The sequence below is a fragment of the Rhipicephalus microplus genome, chromosome X (genome assembly GCF_043290135.1).
Source record: "Rhipicephalus microplus isolate Deutch F79 chromosome X, USDA_Rmic, whole genome shotgun sequence".
Classification (NCBI taxonomy): Eukaryota; Metazoa; Arthropoda; class Arachnida; order Ixodida; family Ixodidae; genus Rhipicephalus; species Rhipicephalus microplus.
The window spans coordinates 271,947,792-271,975,754 of NC_134710.1; the positions used below are offsets into that span (position 1 = coordinate 271,947,792).

Sequence of the window (27,963 nt, forward strand, 5' to 3'; positions counted from 1 at the left end):
CAGACACACGGCCACATCTAGTGTCACTAGTCACTCCTATTATGCGGTCATCAAGTGCGCATGGGTGCGCATCAGCGCTGCAAAACATATGCGCTCCTTGAAACTGTTTAGTGACCCCACCTGAATTGAGTGAGAATGAGCTGAGATTTCGTGGATGACAGCACATAAGTTTTATGGGGACAATGTTTTGCGTCAGCCTGTCGACATCTGTAGCCGTTCATGGGTTTGTCTTGTTTACATCCTCAAGTTGTCGTAAAATTGTGCAAGATGGGGTGGTGAGCGCTGCTCAAGCAGAGATTAAACAAGCCGACCGATCTCGGCGGTCGCTCAAAGGGCGTACGCGATACTATCCCACCGCGTGTTAGAACTGCCGCCGAATGCTCAAGCTGAGATGAAACACGCCACATGTCTTGAACAAGCATGAAAAAATGGGGGGGGGGGGGGGGCAATGGGTCGTCAAGCAGCAGCTGTGAACTTTGATTCTAAGGGCATGGTTGTGATTAGCTGGTGCGTGCGCTATCAACAAGCATCAGCGAGCGGCTCTTACAAAGTTCTACATGGTGCCCTCTTAACGAAAAAAGATCGTGCGATAAGAGCATTTCTCTCTACAGCGGCCATACATCTTTTCCTATACCAGCGTTTTGTAGAGTGTCGAGATGTCGAATCAAAAAGCGTTAGCTTTCAGCCTTCGGACTGTCACACGGGGTCGTGAGGTTGACGAAGGCAGCAGCCGCTATTTTCATAAGTGAACCTTATTTGGGCGAACCTGTGCCTGGAAAACGAAACGTCACTTTACAAGCAATACAAGCTGTAGACTGATACAGTAACCCAGAGCGTCGGCTGTCGATAATCTGCCAAGCAGCAACGTGCATCGGAATTTATACATGTGCCATAGAAGATTCCCGCCTTATCGCTAGCCATTGGGTAAGTTCCAAAACAAACTCTAATGTACACGGGGTGCGCGTGATCTCATAGGAGGCTTCCAACATTATCTAGATTGTTCCCAGCCATTTGGGAGCGGTTAGAGCATGGCAGTGTTACATGCATAATGGTGCGGTAGCAAAAATAAACAAAAGCGCGTGTGGCATTACCGTTACAACATTACAAAATCTTGCTATTGCAGTCATCGCTTCACCGGTGAAACTTGTTTTTATTTTTTTTTCCAGTTTATATGGTTTGGCTAACAGCTTTGCTGGTAATATTACATATATAGAGTCGCATAATGAGCTATGCACACAAACACCACCTTAACAAGATTCATTCATGAACCGAAATAAGACATGACCGAACTAATTTGATATGGACGCGGTAGCGTCCTTTGTGTAGCCCACTCGTGTTGCTCGGTCGATGATAAAACTCGATTAAACTTGGAGTTGCACACACAAATTGCCGTTTAGGCGCAGCTTGACGCAGCCGGTCGCATTAGCGCCGAATGGCACAAATAGCGCAGCACTTCCACCTCTGTTAAAGGCGAAGCTTAAGGATCCCCAAATTTTTTGGACGTTCAGGAAAGGTTTGCCACTATCCCAAATGGACATCTCGCTGACAAGGTCACCCCAAAGCTTAAGTATGTCTTGGACAAGAATCCTGGACTTTGTTTTCAAACGAGTGTCTAAAGTTTTGACTAGTGCTGATTCAGATGTTCCAGATGCTACTGAGCACTGAAAGCCTCTGGCTACAAGTACGCTTCACTAACTTTAGTGGACGTCGAGCGTTCTTTTTCCGCATGAAAACAAATATTAACTCAAAACAGGCACAATTCAAGCCTGGAAACCTCGAGATATTGCTGGTTTGCGACTGATTTCATAGCCTTTCCCAAAGCGTCCAATTACCCCAGCTTTCACCTAAATCTGTTCAAATGGTTATGCTTGTTTTAATTTTTTTGATGAAAAAAACAAAGTTAAACTTCCCAAAGCGCAGAATTGCGAAGTAAAATATTTTCAGAAGTAAAATATTTGTCCTGAAACACGCTACTGAAGAAATTATGAATTGCGCCTATATGTACCTAAATCAGGGTTGAAGAGGACGTGTTTTGGAGCAGCTCAGGGAGCAGGAAAAATGCAGTTTTAGAGCAGCTTTGGTGCAGTAAAATGGGAGTACTGGAGCAGGTTCAGAGCACCAAAAGGTGTGTTTTGGAGCAATGCAAGTTAGTTTTGGAGCAACTTTCTAGGTATCTAACGTGGTTGCTTGGGCGAGTTGGTACGACATGATTCACAAAAAAAACAGCCCCAAGTCAGTGCCGCCGTCTGTCTCCTTTTCTTGTCCCTCGTTATTGGCGCTGTTTTTTTATGTGAACTTTCTAGGGTCGAAAATCACTGTTAATCGTAAGTGTTTCTGGTAAAATATTCCAATAGTTTTCCCTGCACACTTAGTACAAATGAGCTGACCAGACTTTCTCTCTCTCTCTCTCTCTCTCTCTCACACACACACACACACACACACACACACACACACACACACACACACACACACACACACACACACACACACACACACACACACACACACACACACACTCGTGGGTAGTAGGTGTGTGTGCATGTGCGTCTGTGCTCCCATCATTACACATCACAGCTGACTGAGAAATAACTCAGAGAAAACAAGGCATGAGCGATGTTTGTCTCTTGTTTTCATGATGACTATAGATATTCACGGCGCACTTCGTTTGGCAGATGTTTGTTATCCCCACCGTAATAAACAAGCTACTCTACTCATCTGTGCTAAGTCTGGAGCGACGTGGGGATAAGCAATTCACAGGGAAAATCCGCGTGCACGCTACCGCGAGCCGCCCGGCAGCGACGAAATGGGCATCATAAGCGCCGCGCTGCACGCAACTAACCAGGAGATGATCAAGTCCACCCAACCAATTCATGTTTAAATGAAACTGTCAGTTGTCGCTTAGTACCAGATTACAGTAGAGAAGTGGACATATGTATCGAGAAAAGACAATCCGTTCTGTCGCTATCTCAGTCGCTGCGTAATTCAGAACCTGTAATAGTTTCAAAATGCTGCTTCGCTACGGCGCGCTATCAAACGATCCTGCGGGAGTGTCAGCCCAGTATCTTTTCCACCTTTTGGCAAAAAGGAAGAAAATACTTTTTGATGGGTACTTTGGGCGGCATGATCACGCAGCGTTCCCGGCTGGTACATATTATCGAGGTTTTACTGCATTACTAGATAATTCACGGTTACTTATGTTGATGCCACCACTTTTACGCGTAAAGCATGGCGATAACAGCGATCAGACAAGCACTAGCAAGAAGCCCCATGAATGAAGCGAACTACATGATGGCGATCGAAAATGTGATCGAACTACATTGTATTTGGATGCGGCCGCACCCTGTGTGTGGCCAACACTCAGTGTTGCTCAGTCGACGATAACATTTGGCTAAACTTGGCAGTTTACACTTCCAATCAACAATTATTGCGGATATTGCTGATTATGGCAAGCCTGGTGCAGCAGGTCAAATTGGTGCAGAATGGTGCAATTGGCGCAGCACTTCCACCCCTGCTAAATGACAGTTTTTAACGCCTATTCATGCTTAAATGGCAGTTCTTAGAGTCTATTGTAGGCGCCTAAAACATTTTTCATGCCTGAAGTCCTGGTCTCTACTAATGTGGATCTGCCCACCCGGCCACCTAAAAACTCGGGAAAATTGTAAAGCAGGAGCAAATGAGAGCGGTGAAAAAAGTAGGCTTGTGCAAATAGTGAGTTTAAGTTTGAAGTGTATTCGAAGCTAATAATGATTTTGGCCAAATAATTTCAAATCGAATTCGAATAGTATATATTTCATATTGTAAAAAAATAAGCATACTTGTGACCAAACTAACCTGCACAATATTTACTTAAATTGAAACAAGACGTGTGCAAATGCTTTTTTTTTCCTTCAAAAAAGTCGAAACAACTTTGAATAGTAGCAGAGTTTGACTTTCTGTAGAATGCAAGTGATAACCTGCAAAACTTGTTGAGTTTTGAAAGTTGATATACTTGGAGCATAAAAGTCAGTATAAAAAGCTTTTAAACTTCTAAAATGTATAGATCTGAGTGTAATATATTCATTTAACCTTCAAACGGGGCTTTGCGACAGTGCCGGTTTCTCCTGGATGTTTTCACGGCTTAGCATCACTTTACTACAATGAAATCACCTTTATAGGAGGTCATACGCAAATTGATATACATTTGGATATGTTAGTGGCGGCAATGCCTTCCAGCATTTTGGAGCGTCCACTAGAGCAGGCAAAATCTCCTTTTGGAGCAGCTACCTCTGTGTTTGAAGCACGCACAGGCTTTCCATGATACACACAGAGAAAGAAAATTTAGCTTAAATTTAGTTTAATATTCTCTCATTTTACATAATCATTTATACAGAAGCAGCAAGCCCACGGAATAAGCACAAAAAATAAAGAAAAGCAGAATCATATACAGAAGCGGTGACATAAAACAGTGTAGTATATTGCACCAACTGGCTGTGGCATGAAGTTCTAGCAGCGTGCGCACACCCTAACTTTCATTGGCATGTGCACAGGGAAGCAGAAGGGGGGGGGGGGGGAGGGGGGGGCTATAAACTTAGCCATCTTAAGTGGCTAGGTTGATAGTTACAAGACGCCAGTATTTGGAGCGAGTACCTTAAACATATAAAATGTAAATGGCCTTAAACATAAAATACAGAAAAAAAAGGGTGTTATGGGGACAATCGACCTCAAGCATTCTAGTGTGCTGTATTAACAAGTAATAACACAGAAAGCGGAGCTGCAGAGTTGACGTGACCAATACCAACACAAGCACGTTTTTATTTACTTCATACAGTAATACCTTGTTAACTCGAGCTCGCATATCTAAAAAAATCGGCCAAGCCGAAATTTTCTGTGGCCCATGTATACTTTTCCATTTGTCTGGACATATGTTTGGATCGAATCGCGGATAATTCGAAATCTCGACTGGGAGTGGAACAAATATTCCACCGCCAGGCCATTTCACAATATACTTCAGTATATTGTCAGTCAATATATTTACCAATATGTCGTATGTACTTGAATCAAGGCCACCCTCAAATCTAGGTTTTCCCGAAATTGGCAAGGTCAGAAAAAAAAAAACTTTCCTCGAATGTAGGCCGAATAAAAAAAAAAGAGAACACCGTTTTATTGGTAGAGAACACAGCCTTTATTCTTACTCAAGCGCACGCTCCGTAAGCATGTAGTACATAAGTTTATTTATCGCCGTCGTCATCATCGTCCGCAACATCGCTGTCTTCATTGTTACAGAGTTCGTCCCAGACAGCATCATCCTCGCTGCCGTCCATTGCATTAAAGATACAACACTTTTTGAAAGCTCTTATTATCATTTCATTTGGGATTTTATTCCATGCTGCGGCAATCCAGTTTGCCAGCTGACCAAGCGAAGCACACTTGATGCGCTCAGTTGGGGTGAACTGGCGTTCCTTCGACGTAAGCCAGTCGGTGTAGTGCTTACGAAGCCTGTCTTTACCATGCTTTATTGCTAAACCATTGAGAACACAGACGTATGTGTGATCGGCTTACCATGTTACATAACATTGTGCACAATTCCGTCCGCACAGCCACACCCATTTCGTTCACAAATCATCCTACCCATGTGACTCGCCGATTCAATCCATTGAACATGGTGCCATTCAGATGTTTTATTGATTGTTATAAATACTGTTTTTTTCCGTGCACAGTTGACACTTGGAATAATCTGGACACTACTTTGAAACGACTACCGCATGCGCTGTTTGATAAACAAGTGTCCTATTATGTAATTTGAAGTTTTTAATTTCGCTGTTCCTTTTGTTTCATCATTTATTGTTTGTTGAACAGGTGTCTAATCACGTAATTTTATGTTTTTATTTCTGCTGTTTTTGTTCGTTTATTGTAACCATTCCTTCAATGTCTCAAACATGAGACAGCAGTATCTGTAAACAAATAAAGGGCTTATTAATTTAAAGGGCGACGTCAAGCAGCTGGAGTTGGCTGGTCATGCCACCAGGAATTGTGGCTGTGTCCATACCAGCACGAGAAAGCGTAATCTTGACACCGTCAGTTAGATGGCCGCGGTAGAAGCAGAGGACTAGAAGTGAGTGCTTGAACAATGCGGCCACTGGGCGGCGTTCCCAAACCATTCTCACCCAGTCCTCCATTAAACAGCTGGACGTCTATTCTTTCTCGTGAACACGCACAACAACATTCCTGGGGAACTTTCGCCCACTGGTACGGTTTTGCGTTTGAAAATTATGAATGGAGGAAGTTTCCACCTATCGGCGCTGCAGCACAACATAAACGTTGTTCACTGTTTTTCGTAACCCGCCGTCCTGAGCTTCAATTCCTTCGCACCCTTCTTGTTCACGGTGTACATCATTGGCATGTCAAAGAACACTGGGGTCTTGTCAGCATTCACAATTTGTCCCAGTTGGTAGCCATTTTCCCGCCGTTTGTTCATTACATACAGCTGAAACTTCACGGGCTTCTCCTCAAAGTCATTTGGAAGCTTTTGACACCCGGAGGTCCATCGTCGCAGGCTGAATCCAAGCCGTTTCATGAAGCGTGTTGTCCAGCCCCTGCTGGCTTTAAAACAGGCTCATGAGGTGCCCTCCGCGATGGTGACTTCTCTGGCCTTCGCCTGAATAATTTCAGTCGTCATGGGTATTCCCGCTTCCCTCTGTTCTCGAACAAAATCACAACAACTTCTTCCACCACATGGTGTCGGCCGGTTTTTGGTCTGGTGAACGCTATGCGGGTTGCTTGCTGCACAATCAAAGAATTCTGCACGTTGATTTCGCCATGGTCGCACATTTTTTTCGTGCACGCTGAACTCTTGCTGGCCTCGTAGGTTCAATGTCTTTTCTGCAATGTAACACGACCTTCCTCTTAAGGGGAGATGCTACTAGAAGACATTTTTTTTTAATATTCACCCTAGAGCAATGAAACTTGAGCTGTTTATGTACCTTTTTAAGCTGATTTCAATTATATAATTAGTTTTCTTGCAAGTTGCATACTTTTAGCTTTGCAACAAGACAAAGTGAAAACCTTGACCTTTTTGCCCCCCCTCTTTCCATCCCTGAACTTCCATTATTTTTTACCATTCATGGTTTATAATGTTTGAAATAAAGTGCAGAATGCAAATAACTAATTAGGAAGCACATACAAAATATGTAATAGGCGTGAAAAATAATAAACGTAAAAAGACCATATTTCACCTACCCTAGAAAGGTTTACATACATTTTTTTATTATGCAATAAAATATTGAAATTTAAACTATGAAATTGCATTTTTCATACTTTACAAAAAATTTGGGCACAATTTCGTGCAGATCCGAGCGCTAGAAGTGCCCGAAAAAAGAGGGACACAATGAAAAAAAATGGCAAAATTTGTGTTTTTAGAAAAACGAGCTTTAAAGTTAAAATTGAGTCTTTATTTATGAAAGATATCATTGAATCTGATGAAATTTGACAACCAACAAGAACAATCCTTCTTGTAGTGGCCACTGCCACTAAAAGACACCAGCACCATAAGTTTGTCCCTCTTGGCTTTTTCGAGCCAAATCCTCACAGACATTTCGCTCACAGACAGAGCCATGAAACGCTTGCCAAACTTCCGCTCCATCTGGCAGAGCCACGTGCCAACTGCAAGCTAGGAAGAAATTCGACAGGACTGCGAAACCCAAGTCCAGTATCATGCCATTTTGCGGCCATGTTTGTGCCACATACCGTCATACATAATGGCAATGTCGTCCCTGCCAAGTTCCCTCACTGCAAGCTCTTTCGACCTCACAAGATTGGCGCTGACGTCATCCATTGCCGCATCACGAACTTTCCGGCTGCCGGGTGTGAATGACTTTTAAAGCATTGGCTTTTGCAAGCCAACAACTGCCGCAAATCGGACCAGCTGTTGCCTATTCCTACAGAGCGCCACACAAAAAGCGCGCACAACGGCTTTCACTTGCGAGCAATGTTTTTTTTTTTTTCATTCATAACGGAGATAATTACACGAGAAAAGCATTGTTCAGCTGCGCTGCTCGACAAGCCATGGACCCCACAAAAAGAGGCTTCACAGCACATACAGGCACGCAGCGGCAAGTGGCAGTCTCCCGATCTGTACCACGTGATAAGCCAGTCGTGGCGCTCAAAAAACGTGCAGAAGCGTGCTTATCTTTATTATTTCTTGCGCTGCATCAGCGAGGGAAACTGTTGTTATTTGAAGAGTGAGGCTCGACTCTTTGGCTCATTCGATGAACAATGGCGAGTGGCGGCGCATTATCGGCGGGAAGTTGCTCGAAGACTGCACACTTTGGACTTTTTAACAGGCACCTTGTGCTCTTTAGTTGCAATTTTAAAGCATTTCCAGTTAAGTCTCGACCTGTATTTTTTTTTCATAACAGTAGAGGTACTAATCTTATCAAAACAGGCAAAAATAAAAAAGTGGTAATTTTGAAAAAACTTGCATTTTTAGACCCACATCACCCCTTAAACGCCGCGCTGTAGTGGCACCGCTTGGTTGGTGCCATTGAATCTGAAGCACAATTGACACAGGCGTTTCGCGAGCAATAGGCACAACTACACTGCACGATCGCTTTCAGAAGAATGACCACTGACCAACTCCGCGCCGTCCACCACGCGATAGCCAATAGGTGGCCAAGGTGGCAACAGCCAGGTTAAATATTACTTTTTTGGAAGCCGGGCTTGGCTAAGAATTCATTTCATTTTAAACTCCATTGAGCAAATCAGGTATTTCTATTCTAACACAAAGAAGGTGTTCTGAGCACCACAGAAAAAAAAAGTTTAGTTTTTGTCCACTAAGTATTACAGCTAGGTGGCATTAGCGCCGCCCGATCTAAAGGGTACAGCCGCATCAATCTATCCATTCGTCTGCGGTAATCACGTCTTCCCATTTTTCCATGGCTTTTCAAACATAAAATCTTGCGGGCTCGGCGACCCTCACTGCGTGAATGTGGGACTGCGCGATTTCGGGACAGTGGACCGTACGAAAGCGATAGGGACCACTATTCTCCCGCTGAACAGGCCTCAGCAGCCTCATCACCGAGCACCTACCGTAGAATGTCGTGAAAATGATCCTCCGGCATGCAAAATCGGTACCTTGAGATCCACGCATTGAGAACCGTAATGCCGCTAGCGCGGCCAGGCCTTCAGGCAGGTGGCAGCAGCAGCCAAATCGTGGTACTCGAATCTAAGCCGGCCCCGCACTTTTTCAGATCATGTTTTCAAAAAAAAAAAAACATCGGCTTAGATTCGAGTATATTCGGTACTTCAAGTGAGACACAATGCTGCCACACCTGAATTCCGTCAATCTTTTTTCTTATTTAGCTGCGGCTACCACTACGTCGATGCTTTCCTTGAACGGAAGTCTAAGCCCAGCAGCATATAAACTTTGTCAAGCAACCTTGTCGCACATCATGTGAGCAGGGAGGCCCTCTGCCCATGCTTGGCATAGTTTGTCTCGTTCACTTTGTGCAGTGCACATGATTTTCCCTAAGGTGTGATTTCCGTTCATCTGTGAAAATCTAGCAGTACGAATTTTTCAAAAACTGTGAGGAGTGGCAACTTTGCGTGAGAGCGGAAAGCATGGCGTCAAAGCAGTGGAAGTCACTAACACTACAAAAAAAGTTGCCCTAATTAAGGAAGTGGAGAAAGGAGGCCGAACGAAACATAGTATCTCGCTGGAATTTGGCATTTTTTTGTATATGCTTTCGACGGTGCTGATAAACAAACAGAAGGTGCTGGATGGATTTCAACAGAGCTTGTCGAGCTAGCAAAAGCGGCTTTGAGAGTCAAAGTCCCCAGACGTTGAAGCGACACTGATGGTATGGCTTCAAAATAAGGTCGAATGCAGCGGCGGGTAAGATCGACTGACGCGATGCGTCAAGCAGCTGGAGGACGCCTTCTTAAGCCCGAGTACGACCTCAAAGCAGACGAACATTAGGAAGTTTTTCTCTGCTAAATAAAATGGCGGTGCGGCCAAACCCTGCCAGTTAAAGTCTCTCTTAGTTACCTTTTTTCTTTTTTAAACCTGCATGACAAGAAATATTAGAAACTGCCGCTGAAAGCCGGTAAGTAGTAGTGATTTTTCTGAAAAGCGCTCATTTATCCCGGTGATTAGTAGAACTTTGCTTGTCTCAAAACTTCACCTAGTTTTTACGACTTCGAGTTGACGAGGTATTACTGCACCACTTGGCTTTTTTCATTACAAAAAAAACTTTAGAAGACATTTGTGAAAGCTAGGTCAGCTAATCATGCTGTCTCTATAACAGAACAACATTCAGTCAAGCACGGCTCAACTGTTTACTGCAAAGTACTCACCTTGGCCACATTCCTCTGGCACCACTAGCTCCCCCACTGCACCTGCGGCAAATGATGCAAAAGGAATAGAAGTATCCTTGGCATGGCTCAGCTTGCGGCTGGGGGTTCGACATGGACTCGACTTGGGGGACACCGCGGCTGCTCGTCTACCTCCACTAGACTGTTGTTAAAAAGAAAAAAAAAAAAGCTATGTAATTTATGCCAGGAGAAAATAGCAATCTATATAAGTAATGATGGTCTCCAATTCAATAGGAAGATTTAACTTAACCACAAATGATATTCTCTACAGCGTGGCAGGACAACAGCAATGCTGGCAGTACATTTTTAGCAAATTTTTTTCAATGTGTTTTAAAAAAGCATTTTTGTATCACAAAAGCATGTGACCCACAGAAGCTTTTCTGAAAGTCTGTACATTAACAAATGTGTCACAGCCACCACATAAAATAAGCAACTTAAAGGGCCACTCACCAAGCCCCATACCTAATTTCGGTTGGACCGTTGAAGTTTTTGAGTATGAGAAACATTTTGCCACAAAATGTTTTTCTTTTTCAATCGGTCTATTACGAGATGAGAAAACCTTTCTTGAGGCGGTGCGAAACGAGGATGGGAGGAAACGAGCTCAAAAACCCTTGCCACTCCTCCATGTAGCCTTCGCAAGTCAAATCTCCTCCCTACCCACTCTGGCATCCAGCCAAGAGGTCACGTATGCATGACGTGCCCGAACAACCCCAACCCCGAGCACGCAAGTGGAGTTTTTTTGTTGTTGACTAGCGTTATTTTTAAGTTTACTGCCTGTTTCTGCGGGATGGTTTGGAAACACTGGCTTACACGCGGTAGAATATATGAGCACAATGAGTGCGCAAACGCGTAGGAGCATTCTACAGCTGTCGTCTGCTTGATGCACTGACTGCTGGGACACGAACGCATGCGAAACGCCAACACATTAGCCCCGCATCTCATTGCGATTCCCGGGAGAAAAATGAAGAAAAGACACTCACTCACATTCCCTTATTGGGTCTCATTATTTATCAGAGTTTCACTAATCTCTTCAAGAAACAAATTACACAAACTATGCATGTCGTATAAATCATTTTCGCTATGTCACATGCCACTGTCGGCAACGTCAGAGCACAGTCGTCTACATAGATGACCAACGTCGCTGCACTTCCGTGTACGTAGCGCCATTCATGCGTGCACGTAATGCCCTCATTCTTCGTGCGCGCGCCCGCCAAAGAAAGGAGGAGCAGCCTTTATCTTGAAATTTGACCCATTTCTGCAGTGCATAGCATTGCAAATTTTGGCAGACGTAATCATGAACGCCTCATCTACACATTGCGCTTGTCAGCTGAAAATTGTCAAACCTGGTGAGTGGCCCTGATTGGTCACCAACAACAATGATTGGTCACCACTATATCAGCCATCTGCCAACTCTGACTACACCCACAGCCACATGATAGTGTTACTTGTGCTACTAATACTAACATTGCTAGCACCATTCTGGTCACTGTTAAACTAGGAAGCTATGAACCAAGAAATAGTCAAACCTAAACATATCGACTGCGAAGACGATCATAAAAGTGTTATTTGAATAAATAATTTGATACATAGAATATTTTATTTATCAAAAATATACTCAAACAAACTGTACAATTGTTCGATATAGGCAACAACTTGTTATACATAGGTTTGATATATGAAAGTTTTACTGTATATGGCAGCTGAAAAAGCAACATGACAGGTTATAAACTGAGACATGAATATAGTCAATGATTTATCAATATATTGAAATGCACTCGATGGTTCAGGCTTCCAACAGCACCAACCTACCCTTAGACTCTGTGCATTACAATAACTAAAATTTCAGACCAATCAAGGGCTTACTAATCAATACTCTGGGCTTGTTTAACGACCTATTTTTATAGATGGCACATGCGGTCATTGCCAAGAGGCACCCGCACAGCCACTGTTGAGTGAAATCAGGGCCACCAAGAGAGCATATCTTTTAAATGCAGCTGAATCTCAAGTTGCAGGCCATTTTCATCACGATCATCAAAACTACAGTGCTTCAAATGTGAATTCTTATCATTGCTCCAGTTGCTGCTGCATGCTGCTGTGATGGGGCACTGAATCATATGCCATTCTGGTTTAACTGGGCAAGCTTCGTAGTAGTACTGCCCATGTCAACAAAGCTTTGAGCCCGAGTTCATCGCAGCACTAGGCCCATAGTAAGAAACTACTCCAATTAACTTTAATATATAGTCCGGAATGTTCAAGTGGAGCGTTGTGTCAACTATATACTTGCAGCTAGTACTGGTGCCACTGACAAAGCTCTGCAAGTTTAAGACAACAATGACACAGAAAGCTACTGTCATACAGCTGTAGAGAACAGCCAGTCACTGGTAGAGGTAGCCCGAGAATTCAGCATTTAGAAACTAAACTTGTGTCCAAGCAACTACATGTAATTGACCACTTGTCATTTAAATTATTTTAACAGCAAAACTGTTTAGGCTATAGGTAGTGCTCTATCACGTCGAACTTCGCAGGTGGGTATGTGCCACAACGGTGGAGCAAGCTCCACTACCAAGTACAGCAGGTGTACGCATTAAACAAAAATTCTCATTGATTTGAAACAGAAAGAGAGAGAAAGTGACATAAATAAAAAGAGAAAAGTAAAGGAAATAAAGACAAAAATAGCCAGAGAACAAAATAAAAAGAGAAGGCAACAGACACGAAAAAGAGTTTTTAAACAGAGCAAGACAAACAGAAAGACAGAAAAAAAAAGGACAGAAAGGGAAAGAAAAAAAGCAGAGGGGGAGAAAGGGATAGAAAGAATAAAAGGAAAGCAAATAAAGAAAATAAAAGAAACATACAGAAAAAAATAGATACAAAAAAAGATGTTCCACTCTTCCTTCAGGCTTGGCACCACTGTTGCGAAGCTGCTATAACTTATGTTTCATATTTTTGTAATTTATCGATTACATTTTGCTTGGTAACAGTCACTGCAATTCAATTACTTTTTTTTTCCAACTCATCACAGGTAAACACTTACTTCATTCAATAAACAAACTGCATGTAACAAGAGATGCAGCTTTTTAGTATTTGTATTTAAGACAAACTAAAGAATAAAGAAGCAAACTCTGCCTCGTGAAATGCTCAAGCTTCATAGATGCACACATTTCAGCAGGCCCTCTAGATTTTTCTCCTAATCTCAACAAACAATTCGAAAGCTCCCAAGTTTGGCACCGTATCAGCACCTCATTACAATTTCGCTGCTGAGGCTTTTGTTTTATGAATTTGTAATCAGCGTCCAAAAGTTTGTGCAGGTCTGTTGGTGTATCTCCTTTGCAACATGAAATAACATGATGCAGATATTATTTGGAACAACCTTCCATCTTTAGTTCCACCTCCCTCAGAACTATCAGTTATTTCTTCTATGACCAAATGAAATGAACACTGCACAACTCTGATAAGCCAATTTTTAAGTCAAACATGAAGCTCTTACATCCGTACTCAAAATTTAAAATATTAACACACCCTTAATTTATAAGTTAAAAAATAAAAATGCTACACACTTCTATAAAGTAACACTACTTTTATAATCCAATACAGAAAAACAGCTAGTTGAGACAGCTTCACTTCGTGGCTTTTAGCCTTCGACATACCGAGCGCATAAGCTGAGTGGTGAGGCCAAGGTAGTTGTGAAGAGCTGTGACGGTGACCCGATGCAGACGTATCATGACTATTTGACAGAGGCGGATCATTGAGTCTGGATACTTTGTAAGCAGGATACGAAAGCTGTCATACCTAAGCCTGCACAAAGGATCACAAACAAGGTCAGGTTCCACCACTGTACATTTACAAAATGGTCAGCGAGAACAACAAAATTTCTAAAATCGCAAGACAAAAACACAGGAATGCACTTAAAGGACCCTGAAACAAAGGTGACAATATTTTGCAAATAGATGTAATAGTGTAGGTACTTTAGATCATTAACAGACAAATTTAAACGCTTTGCATAAAGTTTGTAATTTATTACAAGGTTTTGAGCATGTGCATTTCTATCAATCATAGTGTGCCACTAAACCAAGTTATTCAGCTGCCCTTGTTTTTGGATGCAGAATCATTTGGAACATCAATCAGGCTAGCCTCATTAGTTTCTCAGTGTTTGTAACACACGTGGTAGAACAGGAGAAAACGTGAGCAGCCACATCAGTAATGGCACCTAGTGGGACAGAAATAAACCATAAATACAGAAGGTGGCCTCCACCAACTACTGAAAAGGCAAAACAGCACAGAAAGAGGAGCAAAGTCTGGTCGTTCAATGAAGAAGTTGAGGAAAAAAGTACAACTTGTGAGAACAGTGTGTCACATAAAAAGGTTGAGACACCTGTAGGATAAAGGAAACCTCCTCGTTGGAATGATGGAAAAGAGGGCGACTTTATTGCCCCAGAGCACCATTGCATAAACACATCCCCATTCTCGGCCGATAAAAATCAGTCCAGTCCCGCACCGCATGCTCCATGGGCTAGTCCCGTCCTCGTCCTTATATTTAACACACTCCGGGGCCTGAGGTGGCAATTTTTAAAAAGTACAGTTTTTGTACAGGCCTCAGCAGCTTAAGAGTCATTCGGTATTCTTAGTTTGCATGACCGAACTATGCCATTTTTAAAAGTGAAGCCTGACAATGACGAACTGTAAGGCACCCACATTCTAAGCACACGGTCGTTCACGAGTACTTGTACCAAATCCAGGTCAATCGGTTTGTGACAATCTGGGTTTCATCCTGCGCCTGCTCCTCCAGCAGTGCTTCTGACGCTTGTGCTAAGCTCGTGTTTCTGAACGCGCCGCCATCCGTGAACTTGTGCTTTCACTGATCAGTTTCCGTTGCCACAAACATTCGTTATGCCGAATCTTCCCCGATGTTCTCCTCCGGACCCTTTTGAAGAGCTTTCTCGGTTTTATTGTCTTCGCTTCATTCACCCTAGAAGCACCAGCCTTCTCATTCGGTCAGCTGTGATGCTGTCTTAGCATTCTTCACTGTTATCTCGGAGTTGCTGTGCAAGACTGAAGTGGTAGGCGTCACATTGTGCCTCCTGTCACGCCTTCCTTCAGGTGTGTCGCGAACACTAGACTCGTGTTGCATGCTTTTCTTAAGGTCTTCTACCTCCAGTCGCAGATGGTTGAACAGCTGCTGTACCTGCGTATCTGACGAATGAGTCCTGTCAGGCCTTTCTGCTGAGCTCTGTCGTTTGAAGTGTTCCACCACGATGTCATGGGGAATCACCTTGGGTCAGAATCTCAAGAAACATCACAGCGTCTGAAACCTCCGATCGTCCAAGTACCTTGAGACCTCTCACCTTTATAGTCACCGTATCTAGGAGATTGCTCGTGGCGGTCACGTCAGTAGAACTTCGTACGGGCTTAAGCGTTCCAAGGTTTTCCAAGTACTTCTGCTCGATGATCCTCGTGTTTCTGAAGCAGTTGGTTAAGATTTCAATGGCATCTGCATATTAAGAATGCGTGACCTGAATTTCGTCAATCGCTTTGACCACTGGATCAACCAAAAGAGATTTCAAGTAATGAAATCTTTCTACATTCGTCAGACCGGTGTTTTTATGAATGGCATGCTTGAACACGTCCCGGAATGGCTGCCACTGTAGCACTTCTCTATTAAAGTTAACTAAGTCAAGCTTCGGTAGCCTTGAAGCATCACCGTTGGAACGATTTCCCGAATCCATACCTAGAGTAACATTATCGTTGAGTATGGGTAGGCCTCGGTCCACCGTCGTTTCAGGTCGAAGTTGCTCAATGTGATACGAGAGAAGGGACAGCGTTGCTGCAGCGTTGTCTTCATACTCCAAGAGTGATAGGTACTCCTCAGCTGCTTGTTCGTCCGTGAGAGTCTGTCCAGTTGTTCGTTGAGCACGCGTAGTCCTTTGTTTCAGTTCTTCAGTCGGTTGCACAGAACTCGAAGCGCCGGGGCGCTAAACTGGCTCGATTCAATGAGTTGGCTTGCCTCTTTACGAAGACCCGTGTGCAAAGCTCGTTGGGTCGCTCATTTGTCTTTGATCCAGCCCATCTTAGTTGGTGAAGAAGTCCTTTCATTGTCGGGTCACTCGTGTTGCTAATCCCGGGTTTCTTGGCACCATAAAATGTAGAATAAAGGAAGCCTCCTCGTAAGAAAGATGGAAAATGGGACGACTTCATTGCACAGAGCACCGCTGCATAAATGCGTCCATTCTCAGCCGATACAAATCAGTCCAGTCCTGCACCGCATGCTCCACACACTAGTCCCATCATCGTTACATTTAACAACACCTAATATTGAGGCAATGAAAAGACTGTGGTAGACTTGCCCTGTAGCAAAGGAGACTCAACGCAAAGTGTTGGACACAGCAAGCATTCAAGGCATGCCTAAACAATTGTTCTTGGAATTGAGAACCGTAACTAACGCAACTGACGCTGACATTTTAGTGTTGGAAGAGAAATGAAAGTTCTAGTCACGTTAAGCTTCGTTCACATCGAAACGTTTTTTATTGCATGGGCCAGAGTGAACTCATCACTTGAGAAATTAGAAGCATTCACACAGGATCTCTCGTCCCATGTGACAAAATGCTTTTTCATGGCCACAATGGGATGGCTACCCATTACCCTTGCCCACTCCCGCAAAACACACATTACTACAATTACCAGGCTGGAATTCCAGCAGTGTTGAAAGTGCTGCTGATATGCATGATATGCACAGCTGTGCTGGTAGTGTTTCCTACAGCCGCAACTGTTAATGCTGTATGCTAGAGCAAATGATAAAGCCCTGCATGCATCAGATTTTCATGGGCCAACATGACAATGCTTCCTAGACAGCTGCATCATTGTCCAAACTGAAACCGAAAGTGACCGAAACTGAAGGTAGTTCACATTATATGATACTAAATTATTTAGCAAGAATACAGTCGATCACACTTATAACGATAATGGTTTTAATAGTGTATTGGTTATAACAATGAAAAGCCTATGAACCATAGACTTTTGTATGCGCTTATTCCTTTTTTGCACTTTTTCCTACAGACATTGTGTACAATAGCTGTTGTAGTTTGATATGATGATGATATGTGGGGTTTAACATCCCTAAACCACCATATGATTATGAGAGACGCCGTAGTGGAGGGCTCCGGAAGTTTTGACTACCTGGGGTTCTTAAACGTGCACCCAAATCTGAGCACACGAGCCTACACCATTTCCGCCTCCATCGGAAATGCAGCCGCCGCAGCCGGGATTCGAACTTGCGACCTGCGGGTCAGCAGCCGAGTACCTTAGCCACTAGACCACCACGGCGGGGCTGTTGTAGTTGAATAAACAGGCTGAAATTTGTAAAAACTTCATTGCGAGTTTTCAATGGTCTTAACAATATATCGGTTATAACAATGACAAGCTGATGCACTATAGACTTCTGTATGTTTTCTATGGTAAAATAACCCATTTTCAGCTTTACCGCCAAGCCCCATTATCATTTATAACAATGAATTCTGTCTGTTGAGTGGTCGTGCAAAAGGGTAATAGAATGCAAAATCCTTGACAAAAAAATTGGCCCCGCATCTGCATGTTTCACTGCAAATGTCATCAAAAGACGACAGTCTTCTGTCTGAAGAGACTGAACAAAACATTTATTTGATGTTTCTGAGTGATAAAATCATTGAATTGTATTCTGGAGGCGCTGCGTTAGAGAGTCTCGATCCGTGCAGCAAGGCGAACGAGCGCATCAAGGCACGTAAGACACGAGCGCTATCTGGCAGTTATCTTCAAAAACAAAAAAAGGTGTGCGCGCCTGTCTCGAAGGCAATAAGGTGTAGAAAGCAAAGCGACGGGCAGGTGCCACCACCGTGTCGTCTTAGCAAAGCGTTAAAAGCACTTGCCTTTTCGTGCGTAGCGTTGCATTGTCAGCACAGCGTGCTAAACGCTACGGTCTTTAAAACTTACGTTTGCCTTCTCGAGTATAAAGGGACACATACAGAATATTGACGTGTTGTCATTGTGCCTCAGATATGCAAAATAATTGCTTTTTGTTTGAATATCGCAGAAGTATGAACACTGAAACTTGAGCAATATTGGTGGGTGCTGCAGATGTGGTTAAATTTTGGCCGTTTGAGGTACAGTTTCGGTGAACAAACAGACAAATGTACAGACAGACAGACAGACAGACCACAATTTTTGTGTCAAAGTACCCCAAGAAAGACTATCGTCTATAAAAATTCAAGCTCCTAAACCACCGGCCACAATTCCAACATCCCCCGATGCCCCCCGCAGAACCACAATATGCTTTTCTGCTAGCAATCGGACATTACGGCAAAGCTAACTTTTGAAATCTGCTATGACATGGGAATGGCGGTGGCTTCTGTAAATACAGTTTCGAACATGACATTGGCGTCGAAAGTAAAAATTTTTGGCATCCAAAACTCCAGACACTGTCATACATTGGTTCTATAGGGCTTGAGGTAGCCCCATGAAGGCGTGCAAACTTTCAAGCATGTCCAAAAATTCAGCAGCTTTGTCATTCTTATCACTGAAGTCTATTCGCACATCCTACCCAGTAATGTAGTTTTCTCACAACAGCCTGCTATCCACCTATTTCATTTTTTTTTCTTGTCACCAGTTTATAGCACTTAACGGTTATAACAATAAAATTTTCGTGGCACTTGAATATTATTATAAGTGGGCTCGACTGTATAAGATTCCAAGAGTGTATCATGTTTCCTGGAGCAATAAGATGTGTTTGAAACAAAGAATGTACAAACCACAAATTTGGTGTCTCAACCTTTTTAACTTATGGTGTGAATCATTTGATCTACCTGACCCAACTACATGTATAGTTTCAAAAACTATCCACCATGGTAAAACTTACCAGCTAAGGTGTTGGGCTGCTATGCTCAATAACGCAGGTTAGACTTCTGGTTATGAAAGCTGCATTACAAATCAGACAAAAGACAGCTCTGAATGGTTGGCAGTAACACTTTTAGATGACAGCAATCATACCTGCACTCATTATCCCATGGCGTGCGAATGCATATGTAATTAGGGGACAAAAAGTGTAGTGTCCCAAGACAACCAGTAACCCATTTTTAATCTTAGTATACTTTTTCGCATGACACCAGTGTGCTGTGATGAAAGCAACTTAAAGAAACCCACAACACTTTTTTGGAATGGTCAAAAAAGACTACCGGTTAGTAATCACGGCACATGATGAACACGAGAGCCAAACATTATAGCGCAGCATGCGACCTGCAATTTACAACTAATGCCCAGGCAGCTAAAAATTGTTTCCTCCTCTTTCTACAAATGATGCTGTATACCTACCCAAATTCACGATTCCCAGATTTCAGCATCGTGAGCTGCATAGACAGTTACCGCAGCCGCCGATGAATGTTACCATGTGCCCACGCATGCACTTGTGAACAAGCAAAGCAAGCCACACATTCGAAGAAAAAGAAAGACCTCAAGGTCATGGTGCAAGCTGGCACAAGTACGCATCTTTGTGCCCCCTGACCCATCACCCTCCCAGAGGAGCTTTCAGCGCCCTCGCTAGTATGAAAGAAGAACCACTTGAAGCATACAACAAATCACTAATTTCACTTATGATTGACGGATCCTAAATATATTTGTGACGGTCAATTCATGAGACAATAGACTTTTTAATGAAATTATTGGACCATTACTTGGAAAAGTGTTGCAACACTCCTTTAAGAAGCATTATGCAACCAATACACCAAGAACAGCCTGTGCATTTTTGTTTTTGTTTTTTCTTTCCTAATCAACACACAATTCATACCTGTGGCTTGGCTAGTTTGACTGGTTGTAAGCAAGTAATTCGCTTTGTTTGTGACTGCTTGTGATACAAGAATAATTATGTTTAGCCAAAGTGCAGTAGAATATTTTCTGGCATGAGCATGATATGTAGGCTGTAACGTCCCAAACCCATCATATGATTATGAGAGGCGGCGTAGCGGAGGGCTCCAGAGATCAAGACCACGTGGGGTTCTTTAATGCGCACTCAAATTTGAGCAGACGGGCCTACAGCATTTTTGCCTCCATCGAAAATGCAGCCGCCGTAGTCGGGATTCGATCCCACGACCTGCAGGTCAGCATCCGAGCACCTTAGCCACTAGACCACCGCAGCGAGGCTTCTGGCATGAACAAACTAAAGTATTAAAGTGGCTTTACAATGGATTAAAAATATAGTGGGCAAATCAAAAATTTGGATATAGATTTGGATTTAACTGAAAGTTTGAATTAGAGTGAATTGTCATAAGAAACAGAGTTGGTGCAGGAACCTCCAAGTATCATTGTCACCCGTATTTTTTTTTTTTCTCGTGATTTTATCACTCACCAAGCATCTTCTCGAGGCAAGAGTGGCGTTTTTAGTAATGTGGAAGGGTAATTTACTCATACGAGTGAAATAATATTTTTTCTTCTCATTTTATTTACTGCTTCACAGAGCAGAGGGCATGGAAAAAAAAAAAAGCTCAGCAGACTTTCACTAGGCTTCCAAGCCTGTTACGACCCAGCGACACACATTTTGTGGGGGAAAAAGTACAAAGAAAACAAGCGAGAATTCATTCATATATCCACAGCCATCAATATTTGAAACAAAATAAGCACTCAGATTTCCTCAACGACACTCCAAGTTTGAAAATGGAGATATGAGCTTCATGAGAATACCGCTTGAAAGTTCAGACCAACAACATACATCAATGTCACCATCATTTCGTACTAAAACAAATAAAACAGAGGGCAGAGTAATTACACATTTGGGCACCATAATTCGTGCGCAAGCATTTTACTTTACAATATTCTACCATTAAACCTGGGCAGAGTAACGCTACACATTTGGGCACCATAATTCATGCGCAAGCATTTTACTTTACAATATTCTACCATTAAACCTGGATATAACAAAATTGATGAATTCCCAGAAAAATTAGTTATAAAGAAGATTTCTTTATATGCAGGTTCGGTAAGAAAATTCGGAAAAATAAACGCGAAAATTAAACTAAAGGAGGACTGAAGGCAGAGCTAACTAAAAACACTTATTTTACAATAAAAAACTGCGTTGCTATTGTGATAACAATTATATGAACACTCTTGGCGGGTTTTTAGCCATCGCCGCCATGTTCCGTAACAAGTACAAATTGATAACATGCCCCCGCCCATCATAACTTTCACGCGCGGTGTTATGCCAGCGAGTCCTCGTCAAACGTCCGTGCCTCTGAAAAAGGCAATCTGGGTCAAGGCCAGCCCGCAGTCTGCCTGACGCGAACATCTCAACGGCGTGAACACGCGCGGCGCCTCTCTCACCCACGTGCATTGAGTCAGCGGCGCACGTGACAGCGAGCTGGCGTTCTCGTGTCCGGTGGTCTGACGCATGGCGCGGCAACCCCATTGGAAGAATCTGCGCTGACGACCAGCGGCGCTTCTGATTGGACATTTTGGTTGGACCCGGTGTAAATAAAAGAAGCCCTGCGGCGCGTCGCGATCGGCGGTCCTATGTGAGAGGCGTCCCCGTGTCGGAGTGCCGACATGTGTGTGAGTCAGCGGTCTTAGGCGAAAGGCTGAACTATGTGTTAGAGAGAAGAGCTCGGCTCTTCGAGTATCTGTCGGCCCCAGTGCCGAAATTGTAACGCCTCTGTATATATGCTGTACATAAACCTTGTTTAACTCACCGTCGTCTCGTCCGCTCGTCTTATCGGCTCTGCGCAGAAGCAGTCGCGAGCTGATAAACACACGCTACCAAACGGCTGGTGACCTTCCCGGCGGAGTTGAAAGCAGTGGCGCCTCCGGGGCCGTGTTGGCGTCGCCGTCTTTCGCAACAGTGGTGGCTTCGGCGGGATCGGTCCGTCGTTCTCAACAGTGGAGGTCAGCGGTGGGATTCGGAGTTGGCTTCGCAACAGTGGTTGGCAGCTGCGGGATCGGCCGGCGTCAGCGACATCGATGCGGTGAGTGCCTGATGTTTTCCCCTCAGTTCACCAGACTACTCTAGCTCAGGTTGTAGTAGTTTAGAGAAGGGCTGTGTGAAGCATTGAAGTGAGCTTTGATCGTTTCAAGCAAAGTCGAAGTGCTTTGAAACCAAAGTTAATGCGGAGGGGGTAAACACGGGAGAGTGAAAAGTTGCTTGCGCGTCTTGCTAGTTGACTTATAGTGGGTACGGCAAGTAAATTGTTAACAGGGGCAAACAGCAAGAGGCTAGTGTGAACGATGGAGAACCTTAAAGTGAAGGAACTCATCGAAATTTGTGAGGAACTCGGCATTACTTTGGGCCGTGCGAAACGAAAGCAAGCGATCCTTGAGATCATGAAGGATGAGGGAGTGTCGGCTGAGGAAGTCGATGAGGCCTGGGTGGATATTAAAGCACGCCGTGAGGAGGCTGAAAGGCGAGAAGTAGAAGCTCGCGAAGAAGCTGAAAGGCGCGAAGCTCGCGAAGAAGCTGAAAGGCGCGAAGCTCGCGAACGTGAAGAAGCTGAAAGGCGCGAACGACGCGAGGAGGCCGAGAGACAAGAGCGCCTAGAGTTGAAACGACTAGAATTGGCAATCCTACAGTGTTCGCAGGCGCCTAGCGTAGCTTCTCCGACGATTCAGGTCAGCGGTTTTAGAATTCGGGACCAACTGCCACCGTTCGTAGTAGGCGAGGACATGGCGAAGTATCTCGTCAAGTTTGAACACGTCTGTGAGCGAAACGCTTTGGAGCGGTGTCTTTGGGCGCGGAACCTGTTAGCTCTTCTTCCCGGCGAAGTGTCCGATGCGATAACTTGCTTGTCGAGGGAAGCGTTTGAGAGCTATGACGAGGTTAAGGAAGTGCTCTTGAGACGTTATAAGTTGTCACCCGAGGCTTTCAGGCAAAGGTTCCGGTATGCTGAAAAGGGGAATGAGTCACACGTTGACTTCGCGTTTCGTCTTAAGGCCGATTTAATCGAATGGCTCAAGGGCGAAGGTGTTTATGACGACCGCGATAAAGTGGTGGAATGCGTTGCATTGGAGCAATTCTACCGCTGCATCGAGGATAATGTCAGGCTTTGGCTGCAGGACAGACTTGGTGAAGTAAAGCTAAACAAGGCAGCAGAGTTAGCTGAGGAGTATTATATTCGCCGAAAGTTGCACAGCAGGGCAGTGCGCGTTGAAAAGGATGAGAGAAAAGAGGGCTTTTCAAAGAAACCTGATCAACGGAGACCCGTTCCGCACCGTAATTTCAAAAAGGACCCGTCTCTTACGAAGGACAGTGTAGGGGAAGGGCAAACAGAAGCGGAGAAATCGAGTGAGGTTTCTACCACACAAACATTCGAATCGGAAAACAAACGGAAGCCGCTAATCTGCTACAACTGTAAAAAGGAAGGGCACATCGCGAGAAACTGTCAGGAAAAGTTTGCCTTCGCAACAATCCGAGAATCAGAAAAAAACATGCGGTTGTTGGAGCCGTATCTCCAAGAAATTAGGGTGAATGAGAAAACATGCCGAGCACTTAGAGACTCAGCAGCAACCATGGACGTTGTCCATCCTTCATTGGTGTCTCCGGATGACTTCACAGGAGAATGCGCGTGGATCAGGCAGGTCGCCGAGGAGCAGAGTGTTCGCTTACCAATCGCCACGGTTGTCATTAAAGGCCCGTTCGGTGAGCTTCGCACCGAAGCGGCTGTGTCTGCCGCGCTAAATGATCGTTTTCCTTATCTTTTCTCCAACAACTCGGAGCAGCTTCTCAAAGAGCGGGGCAAATCGTTCTTCCCCAACTTAGCGTGCATGGCCCTCACGCGATCGCAAGCGCGGAAGCTATCGCGGCAGCTTGATCTGGTTCCATGCGGTGAACTCTCAAGTGACCTTGTCGGCGGGTCGACGGAACCCCAGAAAGGAAAGTTTCCGCATGAGTCATGGGAGCAGTCACGCGAGCGGCCCGTCGTCGAACCGGCCGGCGCGGTTTCCGTAGAAAGGGGAGACTACATGGCGCCATTGAGTCAGAGCGAGGGGGTTGCAACGCTCTCGCCTGTAGCGGAAAGTTGGAGCGAGCTGCCGAGAGTTGATCGAGAGACGCTCGGTCGAGAGCAGCGTGAGGATCTCTCGATTGAAGCGCTAGTGGAAAGCCAAATTGAAGCGCTAGTGGAAAGCCAGAAAAACGCGGCAAAAGTGCTGTCGAAGGAGCACTACGAGGAATCGGTGAAGAAGCGCGCTTTTGAAGTTGATAATCAGGTAATGCGGCTGCAGCCATCCAAAAGGAACAAGCTTGAGGTTGATTGGGAAGGGCCCGCCAAAGTATTATCGAAGCCTTGCGATACAAATTATGAGGTGCAAGTAGGAAGGCGGCAGAACAAAATTTACAACTTGATGAAACCCAATGTTCAAAATCAAGCGGTCGTAAATCAGCTGTTGAAGGCTTCAGAGGAAGAGGAAGCAGAAAATTTGAGTTCTAGTGAGGTGATCGAAGGGGAATCGAAAGTAATCCGGGAGCAGATAAACCTAGAGCCTAGCTTAAGTGAAGGAGGACCTGAGAAAGAGGACCTGAGAAAGATTGTTTCCGAGTTTGGGTATGTGTTGTCGGACCGTCCCGGAGACACGACGGTGATCGAACACGATATCGAGCTAAGCGGTGAGGAGTCAATCAGTAGCAAGCCGTATCGTTGTTTCCCTGTGCAACGTCGCAAGTGTGAGCCGCTCTTGGTGCCGCATAGGTATCGTCGCCTAAAAGTGGCCGATTACTGAAGTGGAGCATGTTGCTCCACAGCGCAACTTTGACGTTCGCTATCAAAAAAAAAATAAAGGAAAGGTATACGCTAATGCAGGTGCATTGAGCAGTGCGTTCCAGCTAGTAACTTCTCAACCTTTCGGTTTCTGGCTGGCGATTCGGGGCAAAATTTTGACCTCATCACAACCTGGGCTGAGCGCTCTCGTTCAGAGTGATCTCAAGGGGCCAACTTTGTGGTATTCTAATCCGTTACGTTGTTGTACGTGGGAAAAAAAAATTGAGTTGTCATTTTAAGAGTCTTTTGTCCCACATGTGCCTCTTGATGTAGAGGGAACAAAATTCCGATAAACACGTAGATAGGTATATGTTGTATTATACTTTGTCTGGTGTTCTGTCGGGTGACCGAAGGCACTTGCGTGTGTCGTGTGTTGTCTGTTGTCGAACCGTTCTTAGCAAGTTGCAGAACCATCGACAAGTGCTGAAACCAAAGATGGTCAGAAGAGACGAGTGAAGCTGGTCGACAAGTTGTGGCGACAAGCCAGTGGAGCTGGGATCCGTCGTCAAAATTGGGATGTGTTCCCGGAACAGTCTGGAGCTGTATTCTCCCCATGGCCCTGGAGGCGAACCTGGAGGGACCTGGCGAACGAGCGCACCTGACATCCGAGCCCCGTGGAAGCAGCTCGTCTTTCCGGTGCATTGTCTGGCGGCGGGGGTGCTGTTATGCCAGCGAGTCCTCGTCAAACGTCCGTGCCTCTGAAAAAGGCAATCTGGGTCAAGGCCAGCCCGCAGTCTGCCTGACGCGAACATCTCAACGGCGTGAACACGCGCGGCGCCTCTCTCGCCCACGTGCATTGAGTCAGCGGCGCACGTGACAGCGAGCTGGCGTTCTCGTGTCCGGTGGTCTGACGCATGGCGCGGCAACCCCATTGGAAGAATCTGCGCTGACGACCAGCGGCGCTTCTGATTGGACATTTTGGTTGGACCCGGTGTAAATAAAAGAAGCCCTGCGGCGCGTCGCGATCGGCGGTCCTATGTGAGAGGCGTCCCCGTGTCGGAGTGCCGACATGTGTGTGAGTCAGCGGTCTTAGGCGAAAGGCTGAACTATGTGTTAGAGAGAAGAGCTCGGCTCTTCGAGTATCTGTCGGCCCCAGTGCCGAAATTGTAACGCCTCTGTATATATGCTGTACATAAACCTTGTTTAACTCACCGTCGTCTCGTCCGCTCGTCTTATCGGCTCTGCGCAGAAGCAGTCGCGAGCTGATAAACACACGCTACCAAACGGCTGGTGACCTTCCCGGCGGAGTTGAAAGCAGTGGCGCCTCCGGGGCCGTGTTGGCGTCGCCGTCTTTCGCAACAGTGGTGGCTTCGGCGGGATCGGTCCGTCGTTCTCAACAGTGGAGGTCAGCGGTGGGATTCGGAGTTGGCTTCTCAACAGCGGGTAAAAGCGCTCGCGCGCTGCTGAAGCAGAGATCACATGAGTCGACCCACCCCCACCACCTGGAAAGTGCATAAGATAACATCTCCCGCATGTTAGAACTGCCGTCGAATGCTCAAAGTAGACCACCCATCTTGAACGAGCATGAAACAATGTGGGGATGGGGGATCGCTTGAGTAGCAATAATGAACTTAGATTTTAAGGGCTGTCGCGTACGCTGGCGCGCTTGCTCTCTCGGCAAGTATCAGCACGGTTTCAATGCGAAGGGACTGTGTGAAAAGAGCACTTCTCCCTGGAGTGGCCGTATTTGCTCACACCAGCGTTTTGTAGGAGGTTCGTGACATCGGATTAAAAAAAGTTGGCTGGCAGCCTTACTTTTTATAACATTACAATTTTTTGCTATCACATTCATTGTATTGCATTCAACGCGCCATCGTGTCGTCAGAATTAATCGGATAATTAGGACAGCTACCAGCCTGCAAACTCGAGCACGGTGCAAGAGGAAAGCGCATGACGAGTCAACGTCTTGAAGATCCGTTGTCACCGTAGTCTCCGAGAGTTTCCATCAGCGCCTAATCTGACATCCCTCGGTGGTGAGGACACGGTTATCCGAAGTTAAGCAAAGTCACAGTTTTGCCGCACGAGCAAAGCAGTGAATGCGATAGCAACAACTTGGAATGTAACGCTGAGAACGGCAAGCAGATCGAAACGTGCAGCGCGCTGCTCACGCACAAATTAAGCACGAAAACAACATACACAGTACGAGAGCGAACTAACGTTTACCACTCAACACTTAACGCGCTGTTTAAACGAAAACGAGGCACGAAATATAATGAGAGGTACAGATATGAGTGCAAACTAACAAATGCCCCAGTTGTTACTTCACTGCGTTTGAAAGCGCACTCTTTTCACAAACGGCGCCTGTCGAGTGAGTGAAGTGATCTTTTAGTACCCGGCAAAATCCCCCCCTCCCATTCGCGAGGCAAAGTACACGTGGGAGATTAGCACGCGTCAGCGCATCGTGACAAACTGGGCACCGAGCCCGTTTTTTTTTTTCTTTTTCGAGTTTTCATATATATAGATACATATACATGTACTGTGAATGACGGCAGCGGCAGCAATAAACCAATTCAAGCTGTCCATATAACTGCTATTGCAATAATAAAAAAAGGAAAACTAAATGTCGTCGGGCACCTCATCATGCACTTGCGCAGTGAGACTTAGTGCACGCTTGGCGTCAAAAACGAAGAGTGAATGACAGAGACACAGATATGGATACCACAGAAAGCTATTCAGTAGAGCACTGTACGCAGTGTGGCCCCACATATGTGACGCTAACTAAAAGCGTCGAACTGCCAAAATGCAAAAGTAGTTTTCTTTTTTATTTTGGTTCAGAGTAGGAGGAAAGATAGGGTACACCCAGGCATGCGCCTGCAACGGCGAGAACAACGGCAACGCCGGCTTGTGCCGTGAAGGCCTGCCTGCC

At 45.0% G+C, this 27,963-nt stretch overlaps 1 protein-coding gene across 4 annotated transcripts in view; it reads right to left on the reverse strand.

Annotated features, from left to right (window-relative positions):
• Positions 1-27,963, reverse strand: part of sws (patatin like phospholipase domain containing sws) — a 275,614-nt gene that overhangs the window by 229,074 nt on the left and 18,577 nt on the right. For all 4 annotated transcript variants that reach the window (XM_037414017.2, XM_075879135.1, XM_075879134.1 and 1 more), the window contains exons 9-10: positions 13,992-14,139; positions 10,330-10,489 (exon numbers count right to left, since the gene is read on the reverse strand). In XM_037414017.2, coding sequence (XP_037269914.1) covers positions 10,330-10,489; positions 13,992-14,139 — 308 coding nt within the window. The remainder of the gene's footprint in view (positions 1-10,329; positions 10,490-13,991; positions 14,140-27,963) is intronic.